A 24,772-nucleotide genomic window follows, 5' to 3' on the forward strand; every position below is an offset into this window, starting at 1 on the left:
AAAGAAGTTGCTAAGAGAATGTTAATCATGTTATGAGAAGACTAACCTTGTTGCAAAAGAATCTTAATGCCATGGATTCTACAAACGACAATGGTAGCTCTGCTATCACCACCATTTGGTTAAGTGCTTCTCTGAAAACATGCTCAGGCACTCTTGCACTCTGTAGGTTTCCTTCTTGATTAATAACTTGCTGTCCTTGTGTAGCATCTTGACCTTCTTCCCATGCCTTGAATGCCTTACATATATTGTTATGATTCCACAAGTTTTTTGTCCCTGACTTTGTAGCACATCCTAACTCCTTCCCACAATAGTTGCAGGTACATCTGTCTCGGCTTCCCGGTACTCTTGTGAAGTGGCACCATACACCGGATCTTGGCGTAAGTATCCTTGGAGTCTTATTTTGCTCAGCAGCAGTTCCTCCACCACCTGATTGACCATGAGTTTGTTTTCTTTTACCCCTTAAATTAGATTCTGGTGTCTGATATTCTTCTTCCTCTTCATGTTCATATCTCTCTCTGTTATCATGAGTTGGAGATGATGAATCCATCTGTAAATAGAAAAATACTATAAGTTAGAGATGATGAATCCTATAAACTGAATCAATGATAAGTCGAAAAGTTAATAAGGAACAGAGATATCAAAACCAACGAACATCATCAACGATCAACGATCATCATCAACAATCATCAACGATCAATGATCATCATCAACAATCATCAACAAACAGAGATATCAGACAAGCAAGAACATCATCAACGAACAGAGATATCAGACAAGAACATCATCAAAACTCAATAAAAACAGAGATATCGAAACCAATTAACAGAGATATCAGACAAGAACATCATCAAAACTCAGCAAAAAAAAAGATATCGAAAATAAAACCAACATGCAAACATACAAACACTCAAACATCTGCAATTGATTACGTCTAACACTCAAACATACAAACACTCGTACTCTTAAGTGTGTATCCGTTCAGATCGAAGTTTCAAGAGGACAACTAAAAAGAGGAGAAGATGTACATGTGATGGCCTCCGTGAAGTCGCAGAGGGAGGGTTTCGGATCAAAGTTTCTAAATTTTCCAGCTTGAATAATTGAGGATTTTACACCTTTAATTCGATTTTATCTCGCTTTTTTCTCGATTTTGAAAGCAAGAAGCCGAACAGGCTATCGGAGGTTAGTTCATTAATAAAATTAGGGATAGATAGATGTATATTGTATAGATAGATGTATATTGTATAGATAGGTTAGATTGGTTCGGGTATCCGATCGGGTTTGGGTAATACCCGAACCCGATCGGATATTAGCCACCATCCGTACCCGAACCGAACTGCTTACTTCGGGTCGGGTTCGGGTTCGGGTTTCGGATCCGGTTAATTTGCCCAGGCCTACTTCTAATCTAACTTCTAAGAATGATTTGATAGTATACTCTTCTTTCTCATATTGTGTGAATCTTTGTAATTTCCATCAAATCATTCTTAACACCTCTAATAATATTATAAAATAATTTATTAGTCACACAATTTTGTGAGAGGCCTGACTATTTCAGAAACAGACTATGGCTAGAGGGGGAATGACTTAATTAGGTTTAAAAATTTGTAAGTTTCCATACATTCTTTTATAATCTCTGGCAGTCCAAACTAGATACAAGACCCGAATGGTTAAAGTGTACGGAGCAGAAACCAACCACGACATCTTAATTAAGCTTACTTTTTAGCCATAACCCGTAAAGCAAGCGAAGCGAGGAAAGCGACATTAGAGTTGACGATCGTATGGTTGTCATTACTTGATTATATAACAATTTATGGGATCATTATACATTAGCCGTACCTCAATGGGCAATGAAAGAAACATTGGCCTACGCGGCCACACCCACACATTAAAGGAAGAAAGGAAAGAGAGTTTTTTTTTTTTCTTTTTCTTTACCATACTGTCCATACATTACGTAATTCCTCCCATATCTCAGCTTGAACGGAAACAAACAAACATCGTATACGAACACGACCAAATTCTTATCCGATAGAATTAGAGATTACAAGGCATGAATGATGAACCGCAGAGTGAGCTCCATCAACATAACTTACATATATGACTTGTGTAGATTAAATTAGTATCCATCAATTTGGCACTTAAATAGACCACAAATCATATACATTTAAGCATGCATATGTTAATTTAAGGCATAGAGAAGCCGTTAATAGTGAAACCTCCATCCACGCAAATAGTTTGACCTGTTATATATGAAGCTGCAGGAAGACATAGAAATGCCACAAGCGATGAGACTTCATTTGCTTCTCCAATACGCTTCATTGGCGTCACGCTCTTCACCTTTTCTTTTACCTCTTCAACACCGAGAAACTGAAACATTTTCATACAAACTAAGATCCATCAGAAACTAGTTATATATATCACTTTTTTTTTGGTAGTATTAATGAGATTAATATTTGTTCTTTGTCTTTACATCTTTAGATGCCGGAGTTGTGATGAACCATGGACAAACAGAGTTGGTCCTTATATTATCACTCGCCCACTCGCATGCCAAATTTCTTGCCAGCTGATTCATTGCTCCTAATTAAATGGGTACATTTATGTAAGTATCAATAAAAGCAAATGATCATTAGTTTTTTTAACAATGCATATAAACATTAAACCAAAAATTCTATGCATATGAACATATATCATATATGTATACCTTTGGTTGCTCCATAGATGGATGTACCTTCCAAGTTCACAACCCCAGCAACGGAAGACATGAGCACAATGCTCCCTGAACCAGAGGCTTTCAACAAAGGGTGAGCGAGCTGTGAGAGATGGAAAGTTGACTCCAGATTTGTAGCCATTATAAATGAAAAATCTTCTGCTGTACACTCTGTGGTAGGCTTTGCTATACCCGTTCCAACATTGGGTACCTATATACACCCAAACAAACCAAACACAACAACATGATTTGGAAAGTGTGGAATCAACCTCATCAAAGTTGAGGAAGAGCTTATATATATATATATATATATATATATATATATACTTACGAAAATATTGAGTTTTCCTTGGAAGAGGGAGGAAACAGTTTCCATGAGTTTCTCCCGCTGGTCACGTGAAGAAACGTCACAAACAGAAGTGGTGACCTGAAACCCTTTTGCTTGCCACTCACGTAAGCGATCTTGAAGCTGAGTTTCGTCTCTGGCACATGTGTGGACTCTTGCTCCCAACATAGCTAGTTCCTCCACCACAGCTTCTCTGTTTATAGCACACATGGAATTTTAGTTTATACATCATTATGGTTTGCTCTTTTTAGGGTTTTCTTGACTATAATCTATAAACATGGGAATAACATCAAAAGATCCACATAAATAGATAACTAGAGTGAGAGCATAGATTCGATAGTACTGAACTAGTAAGAAACTAGGTAAGCTAGGTAAAAAGGTTACTGGGACTGACCCGATGCCTTTAGAGCCACCGGTGACAAGAGCGGTCATGCCTTGAAGACTCCATCTAGAGTTCTCTCCCAAGCTTTCCCCTATTTTAGACATTGCTGATTATGAGACTCATAATCAGCAAACACAGATATAGATCTTTTGGTGAAGATTTGTATCTGTCAATAACCGTTCGTCTTTTTGTAGACCACACACGTGTACGATGCAAGGCTTGTAGAGGAAATACTATTCTTCACGATAATTTGGAAAGCTGACAAAGATCGAATTATTGGGGGTTCAACAGTCGCTGTCACTAATATCTGTTATCCCATACTCCCATCATATAAGATTTTCTACTTAAAAACACAAAATTTAAGAATTACATTAATTATATATATATATATATATATATATATATATTTTCTGTCTTTTGGCATTAAAAGCATAAGTTGTATATAATTAGAAATAATTTAACCAATGAGAAAGATTACTATAGAATATTAAAATACATAAAACATCAAATTAAAATTAAATAAGGCATATAAACTTGATAAAATTTAATAGAATAGAAGAAACAAAAAAGTCTAAAGATTCTATATTTTGGGACAAAGGTATTTTAGCACATAGAATACGTTAATATTAAAATAAAATTATTAATTGTACTTTCTTAACAATATTGCTATTGTTGGCAAAAAAAAAAAAAAAACGATAGATAGTTACTCATAATTGTATTCTCATAACAATGGACAGACTCCATCTAGAGTTCTCTCCCAATCTTTTGGTTTTTGAGTTTTGCAAAATAAAACTAAAAAAAAAAAGTTTCGTAGGGTACTAAAAAATAGCTTTAAAATCCCACTGAAATGAAATTTTGGATTTTATTAAAAAATAGTAAAATATCTAAGAAACTAGATATTTGGAAAACCACTTTTCATAAAATCTTGAATGGTTATACCTATTTTTAGGGTTTCTTGTCCAGAATGTCATTTTCGGCCCAAACTTTGTGGATCTGCCACTTCTTAACCGAGCTTGTGGATTTACCATTTTGTTTACAATTTTGCCCTCAATTGATGGGCGGGATAGTCAAATGGTTTGAAAAGGAAAATTAGGTTTTTCGGGCAGGATTTGGGAATCGTATTTGTCTGGGCAGGGGGACTGTTCAGCGATACGATTGTTGGTACTGTGGATTTCTTGACTTTTGTTACTCTGTGTCCGTAGGGTTTCTGTATTTTGTGGATCTATAAAATGTGGTGTAAAAATAGCGGATATGGTAGAGGTACTTGTTTATCGTGGATATTGGGGAAAATTATTGTAACACTTTTTTCAGACAACAGCGGAACTCTGTTTCGGTATAAGAAGCAGGACTTGGGAGAGATCAATGGATCCGCAGGTAAATTGCCTTCTCCCTCTGTTATACTATATTTTCGTATCTCATAGGAACTACTTAACCCACAAGTTTGTAGTTTATGTGGTAGAGAATAAACTTTAGCTTGCGATGAATGGTTTTTGGNTTTACCACTTTGTTCTCAATTTTGCCCTCCATTGATGCGCGGGATAGTCAAAAGGTTTCAAAAGAAAAATTAGGTTTTCCGGGCAGGATTTGGGAATCGTATTTCTCTGGGCAGGGGGCTGTTCAGCGATACGATTGTTGGTACTGTGGATTTCTTGACTTTTGTGACTCTGTGTCCGTAGGGTTTCTGTATTTTGTGGATCTATAAAATGTGGTGGAAAAATAGAGGATATGGTAGAGGCACTTGTTTATCGTGGATATTGGGGAAAAAACTTGTAACACATTTTCCAGACAACAGCCGAACTCTGTTTCGGTATTAGAAGCAGGACTTGTGAGAGATCAATGGATCCGCAGGTAACTTGTCTTCTCCCTCTGTTATACTATATTTTCGTATCTCAGACGAACTACTTAACCCACAAGTTTGTAGTTTATGTGGTAGGGAATAAACTATAGCTTGCGATGAATGGTTTATGTGGGGTGGTGATAACCGTTACTTAACTAGTTGCTAATGTCGTCTATTACGTGTTCATTGGTATCAGGGATCTGAAGTTACAGTCTTTGTCATTGCTGGGTGTTGGGAATGCTCTGATACGGGAACTTGGGACTTCTACATTGCTAAAGAATGCTACGCACGGAGCATTTCCATTACCATGGATAGCAGTTACGAGGACCTCATCTTGATGGTGCGTAAGGAGTTTGAACTTGATGGGATGAACTTTACGCCTAAACTAAGCTACTGGCTTCCTTCACAACTATCAGTGTTCTCAGTGAATTCACGACCTCCAGTGGTGTTAACAAGCAGTGTCAGCGTTCGTAACTTCTTAGAAGTCAAGAGAACAGCTGTCCATTTAAATATGTTATTGTCTCTTGATCATGAAAGCAGTGCTGCTGAAGGGACGGCCATCCGAAGACAATGTGGAATAGCAACTGACAAAGGTAAAGGCATTGCGACTGATGATAACATTGGGCAGTTAACACGAGCTACGATAGGTCGTAGTGGGTTGGAAGGATTTCCTGCGGGACGGCGTAATGATCCTCCTATGAATAGTGGTGTCCGGAGACGCCTATTTGATGTCAATGATGTTTCTTGTTCAACTGGTGCTTTGAGAATGTACTCGGTTGCAGGAAATACGGTACTAAACTGCAGCAGGAGGAGTGAATTTATGGAACATGATTTCGACATGTGGCCTGATACTAATAACAGTGGGTTTATAAGATTAGCAGATGCTGGTACGCCTTCACTATCTCTTAACTCGCACGGGAGCCAGTCAGAAGATGTAGATGTCAACCAATATCTAGTTAGTGATGAGGATGAAGGTTTCATGCGAGAGATTGCAGAAATTGAGGAACGTTGTACTCAGGCTAAGTCGCTTGAGGGAAAAAACAAAGCTACGGCCAGTGAGGATGCAAGTGCTGGTGAGGAGAATGAAAAAAGTTGGACAGATGCGTTGGCTTCTTCAGGGTCAGATGAGGAAGATATCTACAACGATAACTACTGGAGTATGGTGTTTGATAAAGAGTATCCCTTGAATGTCACTGATCCTACTCTGGAGGAGGGCCCATCCACTGTTGAAGCTCAAATAGTAGGTAGTAATGGAGCAGATGACATCGGCCAAGCAGTTCTCTCATACTGTGCACAACGTAGCGAGGCAGAGCTATGTTCTAGTGAAAATAGAAGAGCCGATGGGTTTCCTGAAAGAGGGATTGGGTCAGATGGATTGACTGATAATGGTTACGGTTTTAATACTGTAACAAGATGTGTGGGAGGAAACCTGAGGGATATTGTTTCGTCCTACGAGTCAAATGATGAGTCCAGTGAGGCATCTGAGTCAGAGTTGATTCCTCAAACAAGTAATTCACATCTGGTGACAGCGGATGGTGTTGTAGCTGGTGCGTCATCGGTAGATCATACATGCCCTGCTCTAGGAAGGGCTGTAGAAAGCAGAGAAGGAGCAACCGATGGTATCCGTGGATTTGCATCAGTTCCTGTTTGGAATAACGGTGGTAGGGGTGAAGTGTTGGTGGATGGTGGTCAACATGGCGGCCATGTTGACCCTGCGTTTGATGATTATACGCAACGACGTGATGCTTAACCTGTTTTTGATGACGTCTACCAACTTACAAACACAAATGGGTGTGCAACTGTTGCTGCTGAAGAAGATGCAATATTTATTGGTAGAGTTTTTAAAGATAAGGCGGAAATGCAAAACACTCTAGCAATATATGCCATCAAGAGGTTGTTTCTTTTCAAGATTCTTAAATCTGAACCAGACAGAATAATTTGTGTTTGTATTGATCCACTGTGTGCGTGGAGGGTCTTTGGTCATTCTGTTTCAAAATACTCTAAAATTTTTGAAATAAGAACAGCAACTCTGACGCACACATGCTCAATTACTGCTCGGTCCTAGTATGAGAAACAGGCGTCTGCAAAAGTGATAGCTGAGGTTCTTAAAGCAAAGTATGCTAATGGATTGCCTGGACCACGCGCCGTTGATATACCAGCCATAGTGCTGGAAGAGCTTAAGGTGTCAGTAACCTATATGAAGGCATGGTATGCAAGGGAAGCTGCTATTATCAAAACCCGGGGTAGTGATGAGTGTGGGTACAAGCTGCTTGCAGTTTACATGCATTTGTTGAAAACTGGTAATCCTGGGACTATATACAAGCTTGAATTTACTGGTGGGGGCGTTAATGCGAAGCAGTTTAAGTATCTTTTCTTCTCGCTTGGAGCATACATAGCTGGAATCAAACACATGAGGAAGGTTTTTTTGGTTGACGGAACTATTATCAAGAACAAGTTCAAGGGGGTTCTCATTGCTGCAAGTATGCAAGATGCCAATTTTCAGGTCTACCCAGTTGCATTTGCAGTAGTTGATGCGGAAAACGATTTGGCATGGACTTGGTTTTTCAAGCAACTGAGTTTGATAGTTCTAGATGCTTCAGATTTGGTGCTCGTTTCTGATCGACATAGATCAATTTATGCTGGTGTTCGCAAAGTTTATCCTCAGGCTTTCCATGGGGCGTGTGCTGTCCACATTGAGAGGAATGTTAGAGCGAAGTTTCATGGAGAAGGGCTATCAAACCTTGTTGGTAAGGCTGCACGTGCATTTAACGTTGGCGATTTCGACGAGTCTTACAATGAAATTGCATTACGGAACAAGAAATGTGCTGCATACTTGGATGCAATACCACGTGAGCATTGGACGCAAGCGTTTTGTGAAGCTAAACGATACAATATCATGAGCAGTAATATTGCTGAATCCCTCAATGGGGTACTAGGGAAAATTCTGGAACTACCAATAGTTTCTATGGTTGAGTCAATAAGAACGAAACTAATGGAGTGGTTTTGCTTAAGGCGTGAGAAGGCTAGAAGGCTTATGGCGTTGGGGCAGACAATAAGACCAAATGTCAACAAGTTAATGCTGAGACATCAGCAGGCTTCAGCCGGTTTGGCTGTGAAAGGGGTTTCAGCCTGGAGTTTTCAAGTTAGTAATGGCAAAAAAATGTACTATGTTGACTTTATGAAGAGGACATGTACATGTCTTCAGTTCGAGAAGCTCCAGATACCGTGTTGCCACGCACTAGCTGCGGGTAGAATGAAGAAGATTGACGTTCAGACATTGGTTGGAGCAGTATACAATGTTAAACTCTTCGCCAATGCATATGAAGAATTCATTTATCCTGTACCTAATCAATGCGATGAAGAAGGGCCAGCTGATGTTGAGGAAACAGAATTCATTCCACCGACAAACAAGAATGGCCCTGGCCGTCGTAGGAAGCGAAGGATCCCGTCTACTGGAGAGTTTGTGGTACAATAGAATTTCTGGTTTTATCTACTGAATTGTTTATGTGTATTGTATTCATCATAGCGTTTCGTATTGTGCATGGGGCTAAGAGGCGTAAAGGAGGGCCTAATAAGTGTACAATATGCTTTGAATCAGGTCATAACAGAGCTACTTGCTCTAATATGCCTGCGTAAAGTAAGTTTCTGGCAAATACTACTATCATTAAATATGATTGATAGCCATTTATAATTTGATCGTTCTACGTATTACGCTTGCAGATGTGGCAATGGGTGGAGATTGTTTTTTGGGGGAAAGCAGCTTTTTTTTTTTTTAAACGGGTATGTAGGTTTGCGGTTAAGACACACCTAACGTTGACATCGCAACTTCAGGTGTGTGCATTTGTACCATTAGCAGGTAGAATTGACAAAAGCTTCACGTTACACATTATGGTTAATTATAGCTTTATTGCAGGAAGTGGCATGTTTGGTTCCTGTTTTTTGGGAGGGTGAACCCGTATCGGCAGTAGTGTCATCGACTTCATATAGGTACCTGATACATTACTAGCAGTCTAAGTATTTTGTGGTATATCAAGTAACATTGCCTGGACTGACTCTGAAAACGGAATGCAGGTTTGGAAGTGTTGACGCAGGTTTTTTGTGGAACATGGGGTAATGGACGCCAAATAGGTGTTTTTTTGAAGAAAGGACTTTAACGGAAAATGGATAGCTGAGGAGAAGTTCAAGGCTGATAAGCATGTTGTTGCGTGTGCAGATTAAGAAAGGGGGCTCTGTCCCCGAATGTGTCATTGACTATCATATTTTAAATAAGCACAGTGGATGAATGAGGAATATGATAATGGTGTAAACTTTGGACGTCTTTAATGTATGAAAAGCTGCTTTTATATTGTATCTTATTCGATTTGCGTATTGTGTCCTACTTGATGGGTTAATGCGGGATATAGACGGTAGGTTGCATGGTGGCAACAAATAAAGACAAAGCATTTGACCATAGTTTCGCAGGTGCTGTAACAGAAACTAACTATGAATTAGTAAGACTTTGCAGGGTGGACACGGTAAATCATATATTGATTCTTAACATATATCTCGGAAACATGTTGCATACATATAGACAAAGCATTTGTGGCAAAGATGCATAACAGAGTACCCATTAAGGAAACAATTTGGTAGACCACCTCCAAAGCGGAAAGTGTGGTCATACGGGTCACGCCTTGGGAACCCCATGTCACTTACTTGGTTGAGAACCAATTCACCTATACCTACAGCTTCCTCGATTGTAGCGACCTTAGCGAAGAAAGAGTCCATGACACGCATGCCATCGTCGAAGTTACCAGAACAAACAAGCACCAACCCAACAGCAAACCGAGAGTAGATGATGCGTCCAGCAGCTTCACCTAGGAGGTCAATAGCTCGTTGGCAAGGACCGTTCTATGCAGCCAAACGTAAGCCTTCAACGTATTGGGCTGTTGGGTTCAGAGCCTGAAGACAACGCAGGAAAAACGGCCGGTAGACAGATCCTTCATTCGCAAGTTGGCTAACGAAGATAAACTCATCGATGTCGACTTCAGTAAGGATACTGTCGTCCAAGGCAAGTGCAGCGAGAGCTGGAGAAGCAGAAATCAAAGGACCTAGTTCCCTAAACCCATGGTGAGAAAGGCGACGGACAATGTCGACGAGGATAGGATCTGGAATGGTTTCCATAGGCGAGCAGGTTTAGTTTAGTGTTTGTTTGGTTGTTATGTTTTTATTATAAGGTCTGGCTTGGGCTTTATATAAGCGCTATTGAAGTGGTAAGGTGAGAGTTAACAGTCACTTCGTATGTAATAACTGATGCAGGTGAAATAGTGTAGCTCACTGCTAATTGTAGTAAATGGAGTCCAGTTAATTTAGGTATGGAGGAGGTAAGTAGAGCGGATTTGCATTGAAGCAAGGCTGTAATAAATGAAAAACCTTTACAGCGGATGATAACTTGGTTAACTGGCTACATATTTATTACCCTTTAAGAAATAGAGTACACAATTTTGGTTTAAGAAGATTTAAAAATTGGTACCATAACTTGTGAATGTAAGAGTGTAACTAACAAAGAAGCAACCACATGACACAGTACCAGTAGAAAAAACAGTTAATACAACGGCGGTCCATACGACAACCACTGGTAATGCATATAGGGATGTCTACGTAGTTCCAAGTGGTAGCCTGCGAACGTATCTTCATAGGGCCTATTTGTAGTATATGGCGGAATACGGTGCTTGCAATATGATCAACCTCTAAGAAATCAGAAGTTGAGGCAACGAGGGAGTGTATAGTGGATATAGATTCTGAATAGAACCCGAGGCAAAGCTGGAGGAGGCCTTTGCTGAATAAAGCTTGATGTGAGCAATTCCCAATAGTACTTAGCATCTGAAGACTATCTTCTGCACGGCCCATTTGTGCAGCAAGTCGAATGCTTTCAAGGTAAACCGCGGTTGGATTTTGAGCTCGTAAACAATTACAAAAAAAAGATCGGAACGGAGATGAAACGTTAATAAGTGAAGCGTTGGAAATAAAGGTTGACAAGGAGACCTTGTGAAGCACGAGAGGGTGAGACGCGACTTTGTTGTAAAACTTAGAAGCAACAAGCATACCACGAAGATCAGTAAACTCGTGTTGGCCAACACGCGAAGCTATATCAAGCGCAGTATTGAAATCAAGGTTTTCCATGGCAGGTCTTACTGATATTGAGTTGGGAATACTACATATGAAAATAGAGAACAGAAGATATTTTATAGTTGTTGTGGTACCATTCATTGCTATACGCGGGGTAGTTGCGGTGGCTAGTAGTAGCGGTAGGGGAGAGAGTGGTTTTGACTATAAAGATGCCGTGTAACAGTTATGGTAGATGTTATAGAAAGTTATGCAGAGTAAATGAAGCGCTTATAGGCGACAGTAATAGCATTTGATCAACTTTGAAAACTGTAACTTTGTATGTTATGAGAACATTATTTTTTCGCTTTAGTAACGTTGAAATAATAAATTTTCTGCATAATAAGGTACAGATAAGTAGCCCACAGAGAAAAAATGTAAAGAATATAAATTGTTGGTGAAACAAAGAATTCATCATTCAGAACTGGGCGGAACTTGAATATGTTTGCTAGGCAGTGTCCTAGTCTTCCTGCGCATGTATTGGGCATGGACTATTGGGTTTGCATTCCTGGTTGTTGCATTTCTAATGCTGGCAGTGGGCTCTAATAGAGGAGTTCGGGGGGAGAAAGGGTTTGTTGGACAGTTTTGGCAAGGCAGTTGCATTGACGGGCGAGAGGTGTAACCTTGTGGGTCGATTTTATGCTTGTCAGAACCGTGTAACTGGGAGATGATTTTTTCCGTACCTTCACGCTCAACTGCAGGACTCGCCAAATGCTTACCCTGCAGGTAGACAAAAGCAATGACAGTTTGTTAGTATATGAGAAACAATCAGAAGCAGTGGACATTGGTCTACTGTAACAACAAACCTTTGTATTTACATCTAACTTTGTTGGCGACTTCGGGTCGACATGTATAGAAGATGGACTTGGAGGACTTTCGGTGTTGACGAAAACACCGGACTCCTCATCTTGTAAAGAAGCAGAGGATGGATGGAGAGAGTACATGGCGGCTTCTTGTAGCAATGATATACGAGAAGGGTGTTTCTGTAGACAAAAACAGACAACTAACTCTGACGTACAAGTGGTGAATATAATTGTTGGAGGTGCAAGAAGGGTATAGGACATAGGGTAAGAAAACTTACGGGCATGGAAGTGAGAGTAAGAGGACTGGTATTCTTGAGTGCAGAAGCTGATAGTGGATGTAGTACTGGCTGCGCAGATGTACCATTGTTATTAGTTTGAAACTCTGGAAAACATAACACAGTAATGGATGTATGGAGGACATAGTCGTAGAAGCAGGTGAAAGAGAGATACAAACCTTAGACGTGGTATTAGCAGTATTGGGAGTTGATATATTTAAATACTCTTTTGAGGAAGAGTGAAGCGGCGTATAATTCTGATTGGGCACAGGGCGATCAGGGATTGCAGCTGAGTGGTGTAAACCGATAAAAGCTGATGTGGACTGACGCTGCTGGAGAAGTTCAAGAACTTCACACATAAGAGACGCCTTGAAGGTCATAAGCTTGTCCTCAAGGTCAGAATCAACGCCCTCACCATGTCTGAGGGTTCGTCCTTTTTCTATTTTCTTTGTCATTCTCCTCTTTGTTTCTGATCGGGCATTCGCACGACATTGATCGAGTTGCTTACGTTTCTGTGCATAGAGGATGGGAGGGAGGGCAGAATCACCTCCAGACCAAGTGTTGCTCACAAAGGGAAAGCCCGCTGCGAGAAGATTCTCTAAATGTTTCACTTTGGGGTCGCTGTAGGAAGAGGTTAAAAAACAAGTCTGCCGAGGTTTGGGAGACAACACAACCAACTGAAATATGAAGAAAACAAGAGAGTTAGTAATCGTCCTAAAAAACACTGACATATACGAGCTACAGAGATAAGGAACAGCGTACGTCGGGATCATTTTCCACATCGAAAATGTTTGTAGTATGGTAGGACTTGCATTTTGGAAGGACCACAATAGGTGTGTCAACGAAGGTGGACAGATCTCGCCGATGAGGGAGGTACTTTAGCAACAAGGGCTATTTGAATGCAAACAGCTGGATTGTCAGAGGGAATCCGTGGACAGCCATCGATGATTGTTTAAGCTTTGAAAGCAACGCAGAAGTGGTTGGTAAATCGGTTCCAACTTTCACCATCCGTAGCAGCCTTGTAAGTGAGTGGCGACCCCAAGGGTAGTTTAGAAAGAAATCAACATCTTTCACCATCTCAACAACTTGAGCAGATGGTTTGACTGGTTGTTTCCGACACAAAAGTATGCCGTCTACAATGACAATGAGACACAGTCTAAATTTACGCCACGTTGGCATATTTGATTCAGGCTTCAGGTGGGCGACTATTTCTTTAATTGACAGACTACCAAGTGGGCCGGGCAGTAACGTATACCAGTAAGGAGAGCCTCCTTCAGAATGAGTGGTTGCAGCGAGGGGTTTATTCTCCGGAGGTAAAGTTTGATACTGTAGGCCAGTTACATCTTCGAACTCTTGAAGGGAGAACCGTAAAGGATGCCCCCCAAATACGAACCACAGTTCATCACTGTTTTCGGTATATAATTGCCTACAAAGCATTTGGTGGACCAACTGGCCGGACAATGAACATTGCCGAACATGCATAGAAAATAGGCTCCCTAGCGGTGATGCCAATAACTTCGCCAACTCTGGCATCCCGTGAAGAATTTTGGTAATGTCTATCAAGTACTTCGGTTTGGAGTATGAGTTTATTCGGACTGCGTGCTCTGGGTAGCAATTAAGAGCGAAAATCCTGTCTGGCAGCGCGCCTATGACATTGACGGGAATAGGAAGTTTCAGTTGGATCAGTTTTTTCAGCAATGTCACTGTTACAAGTGTAATTGATTTTATTGTACACTAAACACCACACCGCATGGCCAAGCAAGCAAGGGGAATTGTCAACCCAAACGTCCTGACGATAGAGACACCCTAGACGTATAAGTTCTGAAAATCTAGTAGCGGGAACTAAACCCTACAGAGCTTGGCCAAGTAAACAAAAAGAATTGTCAACCCAAACGTCCTGACGACAAGGACACCCTAGACGTATAAGTTCTGAAAATCTAGTAGCGGGAACTAAACCCTACAGAGCATGGCCAAGTAAACAAAGGGAATTGTCAACCCAGACGTCCTGACGACAGAGACACCCTAGACGTATAAGTTCTGAAAATATATTAGCGGGATCTAAACCCTACAGAGCATGGCCGACTAAACAAGGGACATTGTGAACCCAAACGTAATGCCGGCTTACACATACTAGATTTATGAGTTGTTGAAACCATTATTGGAAGCTAAACCCTAGGAAGTACCGCCAAATAAAGTTCTGTCACTGACAACCCAATCGGAATGGTGTTAAGATATACAAACCTGGAGCAGGAGATCCATGGTCTGCCATCCTCGCGAAAGACGATTTGGCTGAAAGGTAACCACCAAATCAAAACAGCATACCCGTTAATATATAGATAGCAGTGATATATAATTTAATCAGTGAGCTGGGTCAATCCGCTTCTTCACTTACAAATCCAGAGACTTCTATCAAATCCGGTGATGGTATATGGCTTCCGATTGGCAGTATTCGGAAGTAAAAGTAGAAAAGAAAAACGTAACTGCAGAGCAAGGCCGACACTAGCACCAGTGGAATTTATTTTAAAGACGACGAAGGGATGGCGACTACAATTGCCCTTTCTTTTCACGTTCACGGGCACGGACAGGTCGGATAACTAATTTATTGACGAATTATTTATTTATGTAGCATTATAAATCGAATCTCAGCAGACGGGGGCACGACGGTAATCCTCAGTACCAAAAAAATGGTATTTCCACAAACTATGCAAGAAGTGGCAACCTTTACAAAGACCATCAGAGAAAGTGGTTTTCTCCTAATTGATTCCTATTTTTAAGGAAAACCACTTTTCATAAAATCTTGAATGGTTAACAACTATTTGAAAAACCACATCGAATTCAAGGCGGCCTAAATAGATATGAGTTTTCCCGTATATTTCTCTAACTGATTAAGATTAACTAACAGATAGTATAGCTTTCCGAAATCGAATCTTCTTACTGATTCTACTCGGCCAGATTTTTAAAATATGTACATGATTCGTTTATCCCTTAGGTTTCACTTACAGTTAAATCTCCATGCTCAAACCTAAAGGAACCAAATACCCATGGAGCTTATGGTTACCGGGAAGATCAACAACTAACTGATCATTGAGTAATACACGAAAATTTTATGTAAGCAAGACCAAAATTCTTGTCTGATATAGATTTGCCTTGACGGAAGAAGTCATGACCGCATGAACGGAGAGAGCTCCATCAACACATACAGATGGTCCTAACCTGTCTCCGATCCTTAGTAAACCACAACTAGAAAAATCTCTTTTGCATTTAGTAGAGAAAGTATTTATATAAAAGAGAAATGGAGAATATATATTATCAATATCAAAACATTTGTGACAACTAATATTGCAATTGAACCACTATAATCGCATAAAACACAAGCATGCACATATTTTAGAACAAATTCAAAAACATGGTACAAACTTTAAATTGTGAGTTTATTTATGATAATTTTACAAACATTTTAGTCAAGAATTAAGACACAAAAATTGTGATCACAATACACTGAAAATGTTATATAAAACATTTGATAATAAACCTGTCAAAAAAAAAAAAGAACAATTTGATAATAAACGTAAACGGAAACAATAGACGCCGCCTTAAGATTTGAGGCTTGTAAGAGAAGCCATTAATAGTGAAACCTCCATCAACAGAAATGGTTTGACCTGTTATATAAGAAGCTGCAGGAAGACATAGAAATGCCACAAGCGATGAGACTTCATTTGCTTCCCCAACACGTCCCATTGGTGCCCTACTCTCCACTTCATTTCTGAACTCATCATTACTGAGAACCTGAAGAGATTTTTTTCACTTAAAACTACAATTGAGAAGTAACAATATATATAACTTTTAACTCTCTTATCTATTGCCTTACATCATTAACTAAAGGAGTTGCTATGAACCATGGACACACAGAGTTAACCCTTATGCTGTCACTTGCCCACTCGCATGCTAAGTTTCTTCCTAGCTGATTCATAGCTCCTAAAACACACTTAAATTTGCATGAGTCTCAGAGAACGCTATGCATTACTAATTGTTTGAATATACATATATATGTAGATATATACCTTTACTAACTCCGTAGATGGATGCACCATTCACATGCACAACTCCAGATACTGAGGATATGAGTACGATGCTCCCTGAACCAGAGGCTTTCAACAAAGGGTGCGCGAGTTGTGAGAGATGAAAAGCTGACTCGAGATTCGTAGCCATTGTAACTGAGAAATCTTCCTCTGTGTACTTTAACGTCGGCTTGACTATACACGCTCCCACATTGTTTACCTTATAAATGGATGATGAATCAAAAGCAAAAACATAAGAAACTACAACTAAAATCACCTCCTAGATGGATCAAAGCTTATATACTCACGAGGATGTTGAGCTTTCCCTGGAAAACAGAAGAAACAGTTTCCATGAGTTTCTCTCGTTGCTCACGAGAAGAAACGTCGCAGACAGATGTGGTAACCTGAAACCCTTTTGCTTGCCATTTACGTAAGCTTTCTTGAAGCTGAGTTTCGTCTCTGGCACATGTGTGGATTCTTGCTCCCAGCATAGCTAGTTCCTCTACCACAGCTTCTCTATTTATAGCACAGATATACATTTTTGGTTTATACATCATCAACCTATTCTCTTATCCGATCCAGGGATGTCCAGATTAAGCATCGAAATACAATCTAAAGATCCATATAAATCTAAAATTGAAATGAGATCTTAGATTAATTTGATTGGACTAGTAATAAAGTAGGTAAAGTAGGAGAATTGGGACTAACCCGATGCCTTTGGAGCCACCTGTTACAAGAGCGGTCATGCCTCCAAGACTCCATCTAGGATTCTCTCTCAAGCTTTCCCCTGTTTTAGCCATTTTCTGATTATGAACAAAAGATCTTTCCATGGAGATCTGAATGTCTGGTTAAGAAAAATTCATAATGAATGAATGATAATGACCGTTGATAAATACTACTATTCTAGGCCAGACACATGAAAGTATGGAACGATGTCCATGTTTTTTTGTTAGGTTTAATCAATATAATGGGCCTTTGGTTGAGGGTTAGGCCCAACTACCTGGGATCTAGTCTTGTTTCACTGTTTCAGAACATACAGGTTCCTTGAATCTCAGTAGTCAGTTCAACAGGTGAAACTGTGAAAGAGAGACAGATTGAATCATTTCGTTAAGTTATTATACATATCTTCGCTTGATATGAGAACTCCTCTGCAGCTCTGCTGTGGATTCTGTGGTTGGCATTGTCACACATGTCCCTACATTGTTTATCTATATAATTCCAGTAATTAGTATCTCATGAGTTTTTTTAAAACAAATTTCGTGGTGAAACAGAGAAGAGAATACACACGAGGATGTTGGGTATGCCTTCAAACAGAGAGGGGACTGTTTGCATCAGTTTGCCCTTCGTTTCCCTCCCATTCTTTTAAGCAATGGTTAAGCTGATATTGGTCTCGTGCACACGTATGAATCGTTGCCCCAAGGCCTGCAAGTTCCTCTGATATAGCATGCCTTGAGATTCACCAAGAATAATAAATATGTAAGCAAAATAAGGATTTATGTTGCTTGTAACGCAAGAAATATATCACTTGTTCTCATATTGATATATCTGATTAATGGATCAAATCATACCTTAAGCAATTACTCTAATGTTGTTCTATATTTTTGTGAAGAATGTACAAAAACATGTGAAAAAATGTCGTTTATGATAACAGAGGAACACAGAAGGTAGACCAAAATATCCATCATAACAAAAAAGAAAGATAAAATAAAATCTTTTTTTTCTTCTAATTAAAAATATATGTTGCTCATGCATTATCATAGAGAATACTCCCTCCGTTCTAATTTAGTTGTCGTTCTAGGATTTAATATTTGTTATATATTAGTTGTCGTTTTAGATTTTCAATGCAGATGTTTGATGAATATTCCAATCTTATCCCTGCTGTTTTAAAGTTTCAACCAATGAAAAAAGGGATAAGTACTAAAAGAGGACATAAAAGTGACTTATTGACTAAAACAGGAGTTAAGAGTTTTGGATTACTATAATAGCACACATTTTAAGTAAAAAGACGTTGGAGCATTTAGAATTAATTAAAATTACTAAACATGCCATTAAGAATTTTTAACCTAACGAATATAAAATTAAGTAAATGAGATGGTTAAATAAAAGGAACAAAATCGAAGAAAGAAACTAAAAAGTCGATCTCTTGTTTGTGTATAGAGAGTGTGAGTGTCGATCTCTTGTTTGTGTATAGAGAGTGTCGATCTCTTGTTTGTAGGGGATTGTCTACTGGTTGGGTAAGTAGGTGTGAATTTGGTTTTGCAAATCGAGAGTTTGTGAAGTAAGTAACGAACTTTGTTATTTGTAGGACTGTAATCGAGGGGCGGCGACGGGTAGGAGAACGGGGAGGAGGCGAAAATTGGCAAGCAACAGCGGTAACTTGTAGAATTAACCTGGGTTTGGAAGGCGGATTACGCGAGGGATTCAGATCTGGGCCGATATAAATTTACGGCTGCGATTCTGTGGTCGGGAGAAGTTACAACGATTTCGATAAGGTATGGTCATAGATCTGTCAGCTTGATATTGTTTATAAGTTGTGTGAAGAAGATATTGTTGGGTTGAAAGGTAAGTAAGTTTAAAAGTAGGGAAGTCCTCTATCCCCAAATGATGAAACCGTAATGTGGCATAATCTGTTATAATGAGTTGTGATACGGAGAAGAAGTAATCCTCGCGTTTGATTTTGTGAGCCAAGTAGAAGATGTGGGTAGATGAAATTTAATAAAAAGTTTAAAAATGGCGGAGATATGATTGTTTGGTAGACTTGTTGAGTTTATAATGTATGTAATGGTAGAGTTGTGGTTAGTAAATAAAGGAGGAGTATATAGAAAATAGTGTTTTATATGTGTGCCCTAGCTGAATGAAAGTTTGACTTTTCCAGGAATGGGATCAAGTAATGAGGAGAAGAGGTACCCACCAAGACTTTATAAGGAAGGAAAATCTCCATTACAGAGAAGGAGCATGCATCATAACTGCATATTGAGCAGTTTTGTTTTTATGAAGGAGTGCATTGGGAAGAAGGTGTACAATGACATTCGTGATAATTCTCAAGTAGGAGTCATCTTGAAGCTAGCAGATAGTGATTATGTTTGGTGGGCGAAGCTTGTGCATCACATATTAACACGACAGTTGGCTATAGACCGGAGATATGAGATGTGGGCATTGATAGAAGGGAGTCCAATTAGGTTTTCCCTATATGAATATGAAGACATTACATGCCTCAATTGTGAAACAATAGATGAGGAGGATAAGGTAGTGGTTGATCACAGAGCATTTTGGGAAGAGCTAAAGGTCGATGGGGGGGGGTGGGACCAAACTGGTATGAGTTGGATGAAGCGCTGAAGGTTTGCAGGACTTGGGATCCAGAGAAGAGAAAGATGACTGGATTGTTGTTTGTGTTGCATGTTGGTATTTTGGGAATCACGAGGTCAAGTAGGATTCCTTTGGAATATGCAAAAAGAGTTGTAGATGGAAATGCATTTGAACGATTTCTGTGGGGGCGGGTTGGGTTTAGGGAGCTAATTCAGTCTATCAAAATTGTTTCTTTTGAGAACAATGGTTATGCAATCCATGGATGTGTGCATGTGTTAATGATTTGGGCTTTGGATTGTTTGGTTAACCTTGGGAAAAAACATGGTAATAAAAGAGAAAGTGGTGATGATGAAGGGGAAGTCCCCCTTCTTAGCTGGGGTGGTGGCCGACCAAGGATTTCAGTTGCTGAGTTTCTAGCTAGAGAGAAACAGTTACATAAAAAGGTGTGTGTAGGAATGTGAAAGTTTTTTATAATTTGGTGGTAGTTAATGTTTTTTGTGATTTAATAGTCGTTTTCACTGGCTTTGCAGGTGCAAGTACATCATTTATCTATAAGACGGAAAGAGGAAATATATCCAATTTGGGCAGGGGAGAATGCGGTGTTTGGGGAAGGAGTAGGTGGAAACAAGTTGCTTGACAACCTGCTGCATGATATAATTGAGGGTTATGTTGATGAAAAACACTGGCATGAGGATAATGAAACGGTGGTTGTTGAGAAGAAGAGGATGGAGAAGAGAAAGCAACTTGCGTCTTCTTCAGATGATTTTGTGGACCCACCGCAACAGAAAGTTTGAAAAGTGAGTAAGGGCGGTAATAGGCAGTTTGAGCGGAAATCAAAAGGTGCGGCATTATCACCGATGGATAATCTGGCTGAGGATAGGGATGGAGAAAGTGAAACTTCAAGAAGTGGGAAGGGATCAATTTCAGATGTAATAAAACTGCTGTGTAGGTTGACAGCAAAAGTGGATACCATTGCTGAGCAACAAACCAATTTAGAAAAGAAAGTCGTAGACTTTGAGAGGGAAGTTGTCCAGCTGAAGGAGAGTAAGATTGGCAATGATGGGAAGGATGTCTTTAATAGCAATTATGGGAATAATGAGAGAAAGGTAGTGAATGATTGGGAGGTTGGTAATGAAGTGAACGATGGTTTTCAAGGGGAGGAATTGGCTAGAAGGACTAGAGATACTGGTGAGAATAAGGATGATGTAGATACTGAGTCTACAACAGATACTGGTAATCTATCTGGTGGCAAAGATGAGGTATGATGTCAAACGGTTTACAAAAAATAGTGGTTTAGCGTTGTTTTCAAATATTTTGTTTTTGTCTCTATTTTATTTTGTGTTTGTTTTATTTTTTTTGTCAAAGGTCTCAGTTTGGTTTCATAGGGTTTTGTTTTCTATGCAGACGTATGCTTAGTTGGTGGAGAAGTATGACAATTTGGAAGCTTGATTCATTTTCTTCGCAATAGGGGTTCCTTAATATTGTGTAGTTTCTGTTTTTATGTGTGAAAGCAGATTGTTAAGACTGAATATTATAACAATAAAGTTTACAATTTATGGTGCTACAAATTTTAGTCATAGTTTTTAAATCCCTTGGCGATAACACACATTCATGTCATAAATGTGTTGAAAATTGTTTGTTTTTAGTCAGGGCTTGTGCAGATGAAGCAAACCTCTCAGGATGAATATCCGATTACAAGTTGCGTGAGGAATCCAATGAAAAGGAAATCAAGACTATCGTTGACGAACATACGGCGGGAGGTAGCGCTAAGGCAACAAGAGGAGGAGCTCGATCAGAAAAAGTTAATGACTAGTTTGAAAGATCCTGCAGAGTTGTTGACGAAACATGTAGACACTGACGGAGATTCTCCTGTTGGTAGGCCAATGATTAAAAAAGTGGCATCTGTTTCAGAGAAGAAGAAAGTTGATTTTACTGGTTCAGGGCATGAAAAGGAAAAATACACTACAAACACAAGGAAGAAGGTCCAGATGCCATCAATGGACTCTCAGTTTTCTGATCCTATTGAGGTGCAAGCTAGGAAGAATATTGGACCAGCGATAAACCAATTTTATGTACTGTCTAAGCAGGGTGTATCAAATCCACCACTTTGTCCTCCTGAGAAATGTCGGCAGAGGAAACTGGCCTCAACACAACTACACCCGTATGTTGGCAGCTCTGCTGTAAAGCGTATTCTAAAAGGTAAAGTTTTGTCACCAGCCCACTATGATCCCTTTGAGAAGGTAAGCGCATTGAAGGTTCAGAACTTAATGGAGTTCATTGACAAAGATTTGTAAGTATCCATTATTACTTCACATTTTTGTGAACTTCTACTTAACATTTCAGTAGAGTGGCTAACGATCGAACTACAAATGCAGGGAAGACATATTTGATTCATCAAACTCATCAGCCAACTTCTACCTGCCTATAATGACGCCAAAGGAGATGTGGCCTCCAAAAGATAAGCAGTACGGCTGGTTGAAGGATGCTGTAAGTGATCCCCAATTGATTATAAAGTGATTACAGCGTATTTATGTTTTCTAGTGTACTAATCTCTATAATATAATGTACTTTTCCCAGCATTTGTGCCCAATTATGCAGATGCTGAGAAAACGGTCGATGCAACCTATTTCGCCATTCTTATCAGATAGGATAACTTTCCTTGATCCTTGGTTTGTTAACCAATGGGCGCAAGATTACAAGCGGTTTGATACAGAGAAGAAATGGTTATGGCCTGACTGGTTTATAAAGGTCTACAATGGCCAATTTCCAAGTTATACACCCAACAAGCGATGGGTGGAGGATGTTGATATTATATACTTGGCACACAACATGAACAATGACATTGGGTGGCAGTTGAGGTTCATTTAATTAAGCGTCGGGTAAAGGTCTATGATAGTATTTGTAGTATGTATAAAGACGAGGAAGTTGCTGAATCTTGCAAGCAGTACACACGTATGATTCCAGCGTTGATTCAAGCACTAGCCCCGCCAGATGCAAAAAAACAATTAGGTGCTGCAGCCTTTTCATTCTACAGGATAAAAACGACACCTCAAAACTTTCAGACAGGGGATTGTGGTGTTTATGCTATTAAATTTATTGAGTGTCTAGCCATTGGTATAACTTTTGAAGGGTTAAAGACTTCGCATAATTCCAGGCCGTAGGTAATCAACGCGGAAGTAAGGATCACACTTGGAAATCCTTGAAACATTTGCTTTTTCTGCCGCTGCGATCGCGTGTATGCAAGGTATATTGTCGACATCGAACACTCTACAAGAACATCTCCTTTGTGAAAGATTGACAACATTTACGGACGTCCCACTTCTAACTTCGTAGTGATAAGAATCTATCTCTTGAACTTGTAAAAAACTTGCCCGTCTAACCCGTTCCTTGAACCAGTAAGAGAAACATTTGCATTAGTTACTATAACGGACTCGAGTTATTGTGGCATTGTATATTCTGATTTATAAAACCCAAACCTGTAATAGCTTCTCAACTCCATTAGTAAGAACTGTACTCATTTGGGCAGCTTCTACTCGGCGTCTTGCAAACCATCTTGTCAACATCGACCGTATCTCGTCTAGCAGTTGAGCAATAGGAAACGATCTTGCTGGTCTTAAGACTTTATTCAGGGATTCTGCAATGTTCGTCGTTGTAATGTTATATCTATCACCAGGGAAGTGAACTCGGGACCACTTACTCACATCAGCACGCTGCAAATAGGCATATAGTTCTGGATTCATTTCTTCTATCTGTCCTAATAAAACATTGAAATCGGATAGCCTATACGCAGTTGCTGCCTTTTTCACCAACCCAAACGTTTCACTACCTCTGAATCTAAGCATTATATTTTTGTGGAGATGGTAGGTGCAAATCCCTCGGTTTGCTAGTGGATAATTTATGTCTACCGCTTTCCCAATTGATTTATGACTATCCGATATAATGACAATTCCCTCATCATCAGGAATTACACAAGATAGTTGTGTAAAAAACCAGTCCCAAGACTCATCGTTCTCAGTATCTACAATGGCAAAAGCTAATGGAAAAATGTTATAGTTGCCATCTTGGGTTTTCGCTAATAATAACGTTCCCAAATATTTCCCCTTCAAAAATGTTCCATCAACAACTATGACTTTACGCATAAACTTAAACCCATCTATGCTTGCACCAAAGGCAATGAAAACAGATTTGAACCTATCATTTTCATCCACTTTTAACCTAGTCATTGTCCCCGGATTTGATCTCCTAATCCTATATAAATAAGCTGGTAATTCTGCATATCCATTTTCATAGCTTCCCCTCACTAATTCTCTGGCGCGCTTAAGTGTACGATGCCCTTTCCAATAGTCAACCTATATAGAGATTCAAGACACCGATGTCAGGACCATTTATGTTTTGCCTCCATATGTGACAACCTACTAAATAAATTACCATAAGTGACGACCTCCAAAATTAATTACCTTAAGTCCATAACGAAGATTTAACGCCTCTGCCACATGAACTGGCACTACACTAGCTGCAACACCCCCCCACGAAATCCTTGTAAAGTTCTCCCAGTACTTTTGGAGTTGCTTTTCTTTCACTTGCAGAACGTTCAGTTACCGAACATGTATGCCGATTCTTATAAATTCGTACATGGAATGGGGGACACATACCAATGGTAGAAGCTCGCATCCTCCATTTACAACCGGAAACCCAACATTGCACAACATACAAATTAGGCCTTGACTCCTTCACGATGAAATCAAACTTTTGTAACACTGTTAAGATCTTCAATGTACGCTCCAATGCTTTTTTCGAATAGAATTTTTGCCCTACCGCTAAATCAAAATAACCCGTCCCTGTGTCTTCACATGTGTTTGGTTCCCCACAATTCTTCTTCCTCACTTCACCCTTCCTATCTTCACTACTACTTCCCCGAATTGC

At 39.6% G+C, this 24,772-nt stretch overlaps 4 protein-coding genes across 7 annotated transcripts in view; 1 reads left to right on the forward strand and 3 right to left on the reverse strand.

Annotated features, from left to right (window-relative positions):
* Positions 1,945-3,574, reverse strand: LOC104786764 (tropinone reductase homolog At2g29370). Its single transcript, XM_010512214.2, has 5 exons — positions 3,442-3,574; positions 3,033-3,240; positions 2,696-2,912; positions 2,465-2,571; positions 1,945-2,361 (listed from the first exon to the last, which is right to left on the reverse strand). Exons 1-5 carry the CDS (start codon positions 3,531-3,533, stop codon positions 2,179-2,181), a joined length of 807 nt encoding a protein of 268 aa, XP_010510516.1. The 5' UTR covers positions 3,534-3,574; the 3' UTR covers positions 1,945-2,178.
* Positions 7,125-8,741, forward strand: LOC104789219. The gene is made up of 2 exons (XM_010514951.1): positions 7,125-7,238; positions 7,332-8,741. The coding sequence occupies exons 1-2, from the start codon at positions 7,125-7,127 to the stop codon at positions 8,739-8,741; spliced, it is 1,524 nt and encodes a 507-aa protein (XP_010513253.1).
* Positions 15,893-24,772, reverse strand: part of LOC104786763 (tropinone reductase homolog At2g29360-like) — an 11,771-nt gene continuing 2,891 nt past the window's right edge. Inside the window, exons 2-7 of one of the 4 annotated variants that reach the window (XM_019245892.1) lie at positions 17,544-17,619; positions 17,252-17,387; positions 16,852-17,104; positions 16,547-16,763; positions 16,354-16,460; positions 15,893-16,271 (exon numbers count right to left, since the gene is read on the reverse strand). In XM_019245892.1, the coding sequence (XP_019101437.1) occupies positions 15,993-16,271; positions 16,354-16,460; positions 16,547-16,763; positions 16,852-17,104; positions 17,252-17,373 (978 nt within the window). In that variant the 5' untranslated portion in view covers positions 17,374-17,387; positions 17,544-17,619 and the 3' untranslated portion in view covers positions 15,893-15,992. Of the gene's footprint in view, positions 16,272-16,353; positions 16,461-16,546; positions 16,764-16,851; positions 17,174-17,251; positions 17,388-17,543; positions 17,620-24,772 lie in introns of all 4 variants that reach the window. The other 3 variants (XM_010512210.2, XM_010512208.2, XM_010512209.2) reach the window with 3 other exon arrangements.
* Positions 22,981-24,772, reverse strand: part of LOC104789220 — a 3,504-nt gene continuing 1,712 nt past the window's right edge. The window contains exons 2-5 of the mRNA XM_010514952.1: positions 24,502-24,577; positions 24,307-24,362; positions 23,326-24,198; positions 22,981-23,235 (exon numbers count right to left, since the gene is read on the reverse strand). Coding sequence (XP_010513254.1) covers positions 22,981-23,235; positions 23,326-24,198; positions 24,307-24,362; positions 24,502-24,577 — 1,260 coding nt within the window. The remainder of the gene's footprint in view (positions 23,236-23,325; positions 24,199-24,306; positions 24,363-24,501; positions 24,578-24,772) is intronic.

The sequence above is a fragment of the Camelina sativa genome, chromosome 5, assembly GCF_000633955.1.
Source record: "Camelina sativa cultivar DH55 chromosome 5, Cs, whole genome shotgun sequence".
Taxonomy (NCBI): domain Eukaryota; kingdom Viridiplantae; phylum Streptophyta; class Magnoliopsida; order Brassicales; family Brassicaceae; genus Camelina; species Camelina sativa.

Bases quoted from the DNA above. Each gene is read 5' to 3' on its own strand.
- LOC104786764 (XM_010512214.2), bottom strand. From the start codon at position 3,533: ATGTCTAAAATAGGGGAAAGCTTGGGAGAGAACTCTAGATGGAGTCTT. The intron at 2,572-2,695 runs GTATACATATAT...CCATTTAATTAG, and splicing joins CATCTATGGAGCAACCAAAG to GAGCAATGAATCAGCTGGCA. The intron at 2,362-2,464 runs GTAAAGACAAAG...AAAATGTTTCAG, and splicing joins CAACTCCGGCATCTAAAGAT to TTTCTCGGTGTTGAAGAGGT.
- LOC104789219 (XM_010514951.1), top strand. From the start codon at position 7,125: ATGCAAAACACTCTAGCAATATATGCCATCAAGAGGTTGTTTCTTTTC. The intron at 7,239-7,331 runs GTCTTTGGTCAT...GCTCGGTCCTAG, and splicing joins ATCCACTGTGTGCGTGGAGG to TATGAGAAACAGGCGTCTGC.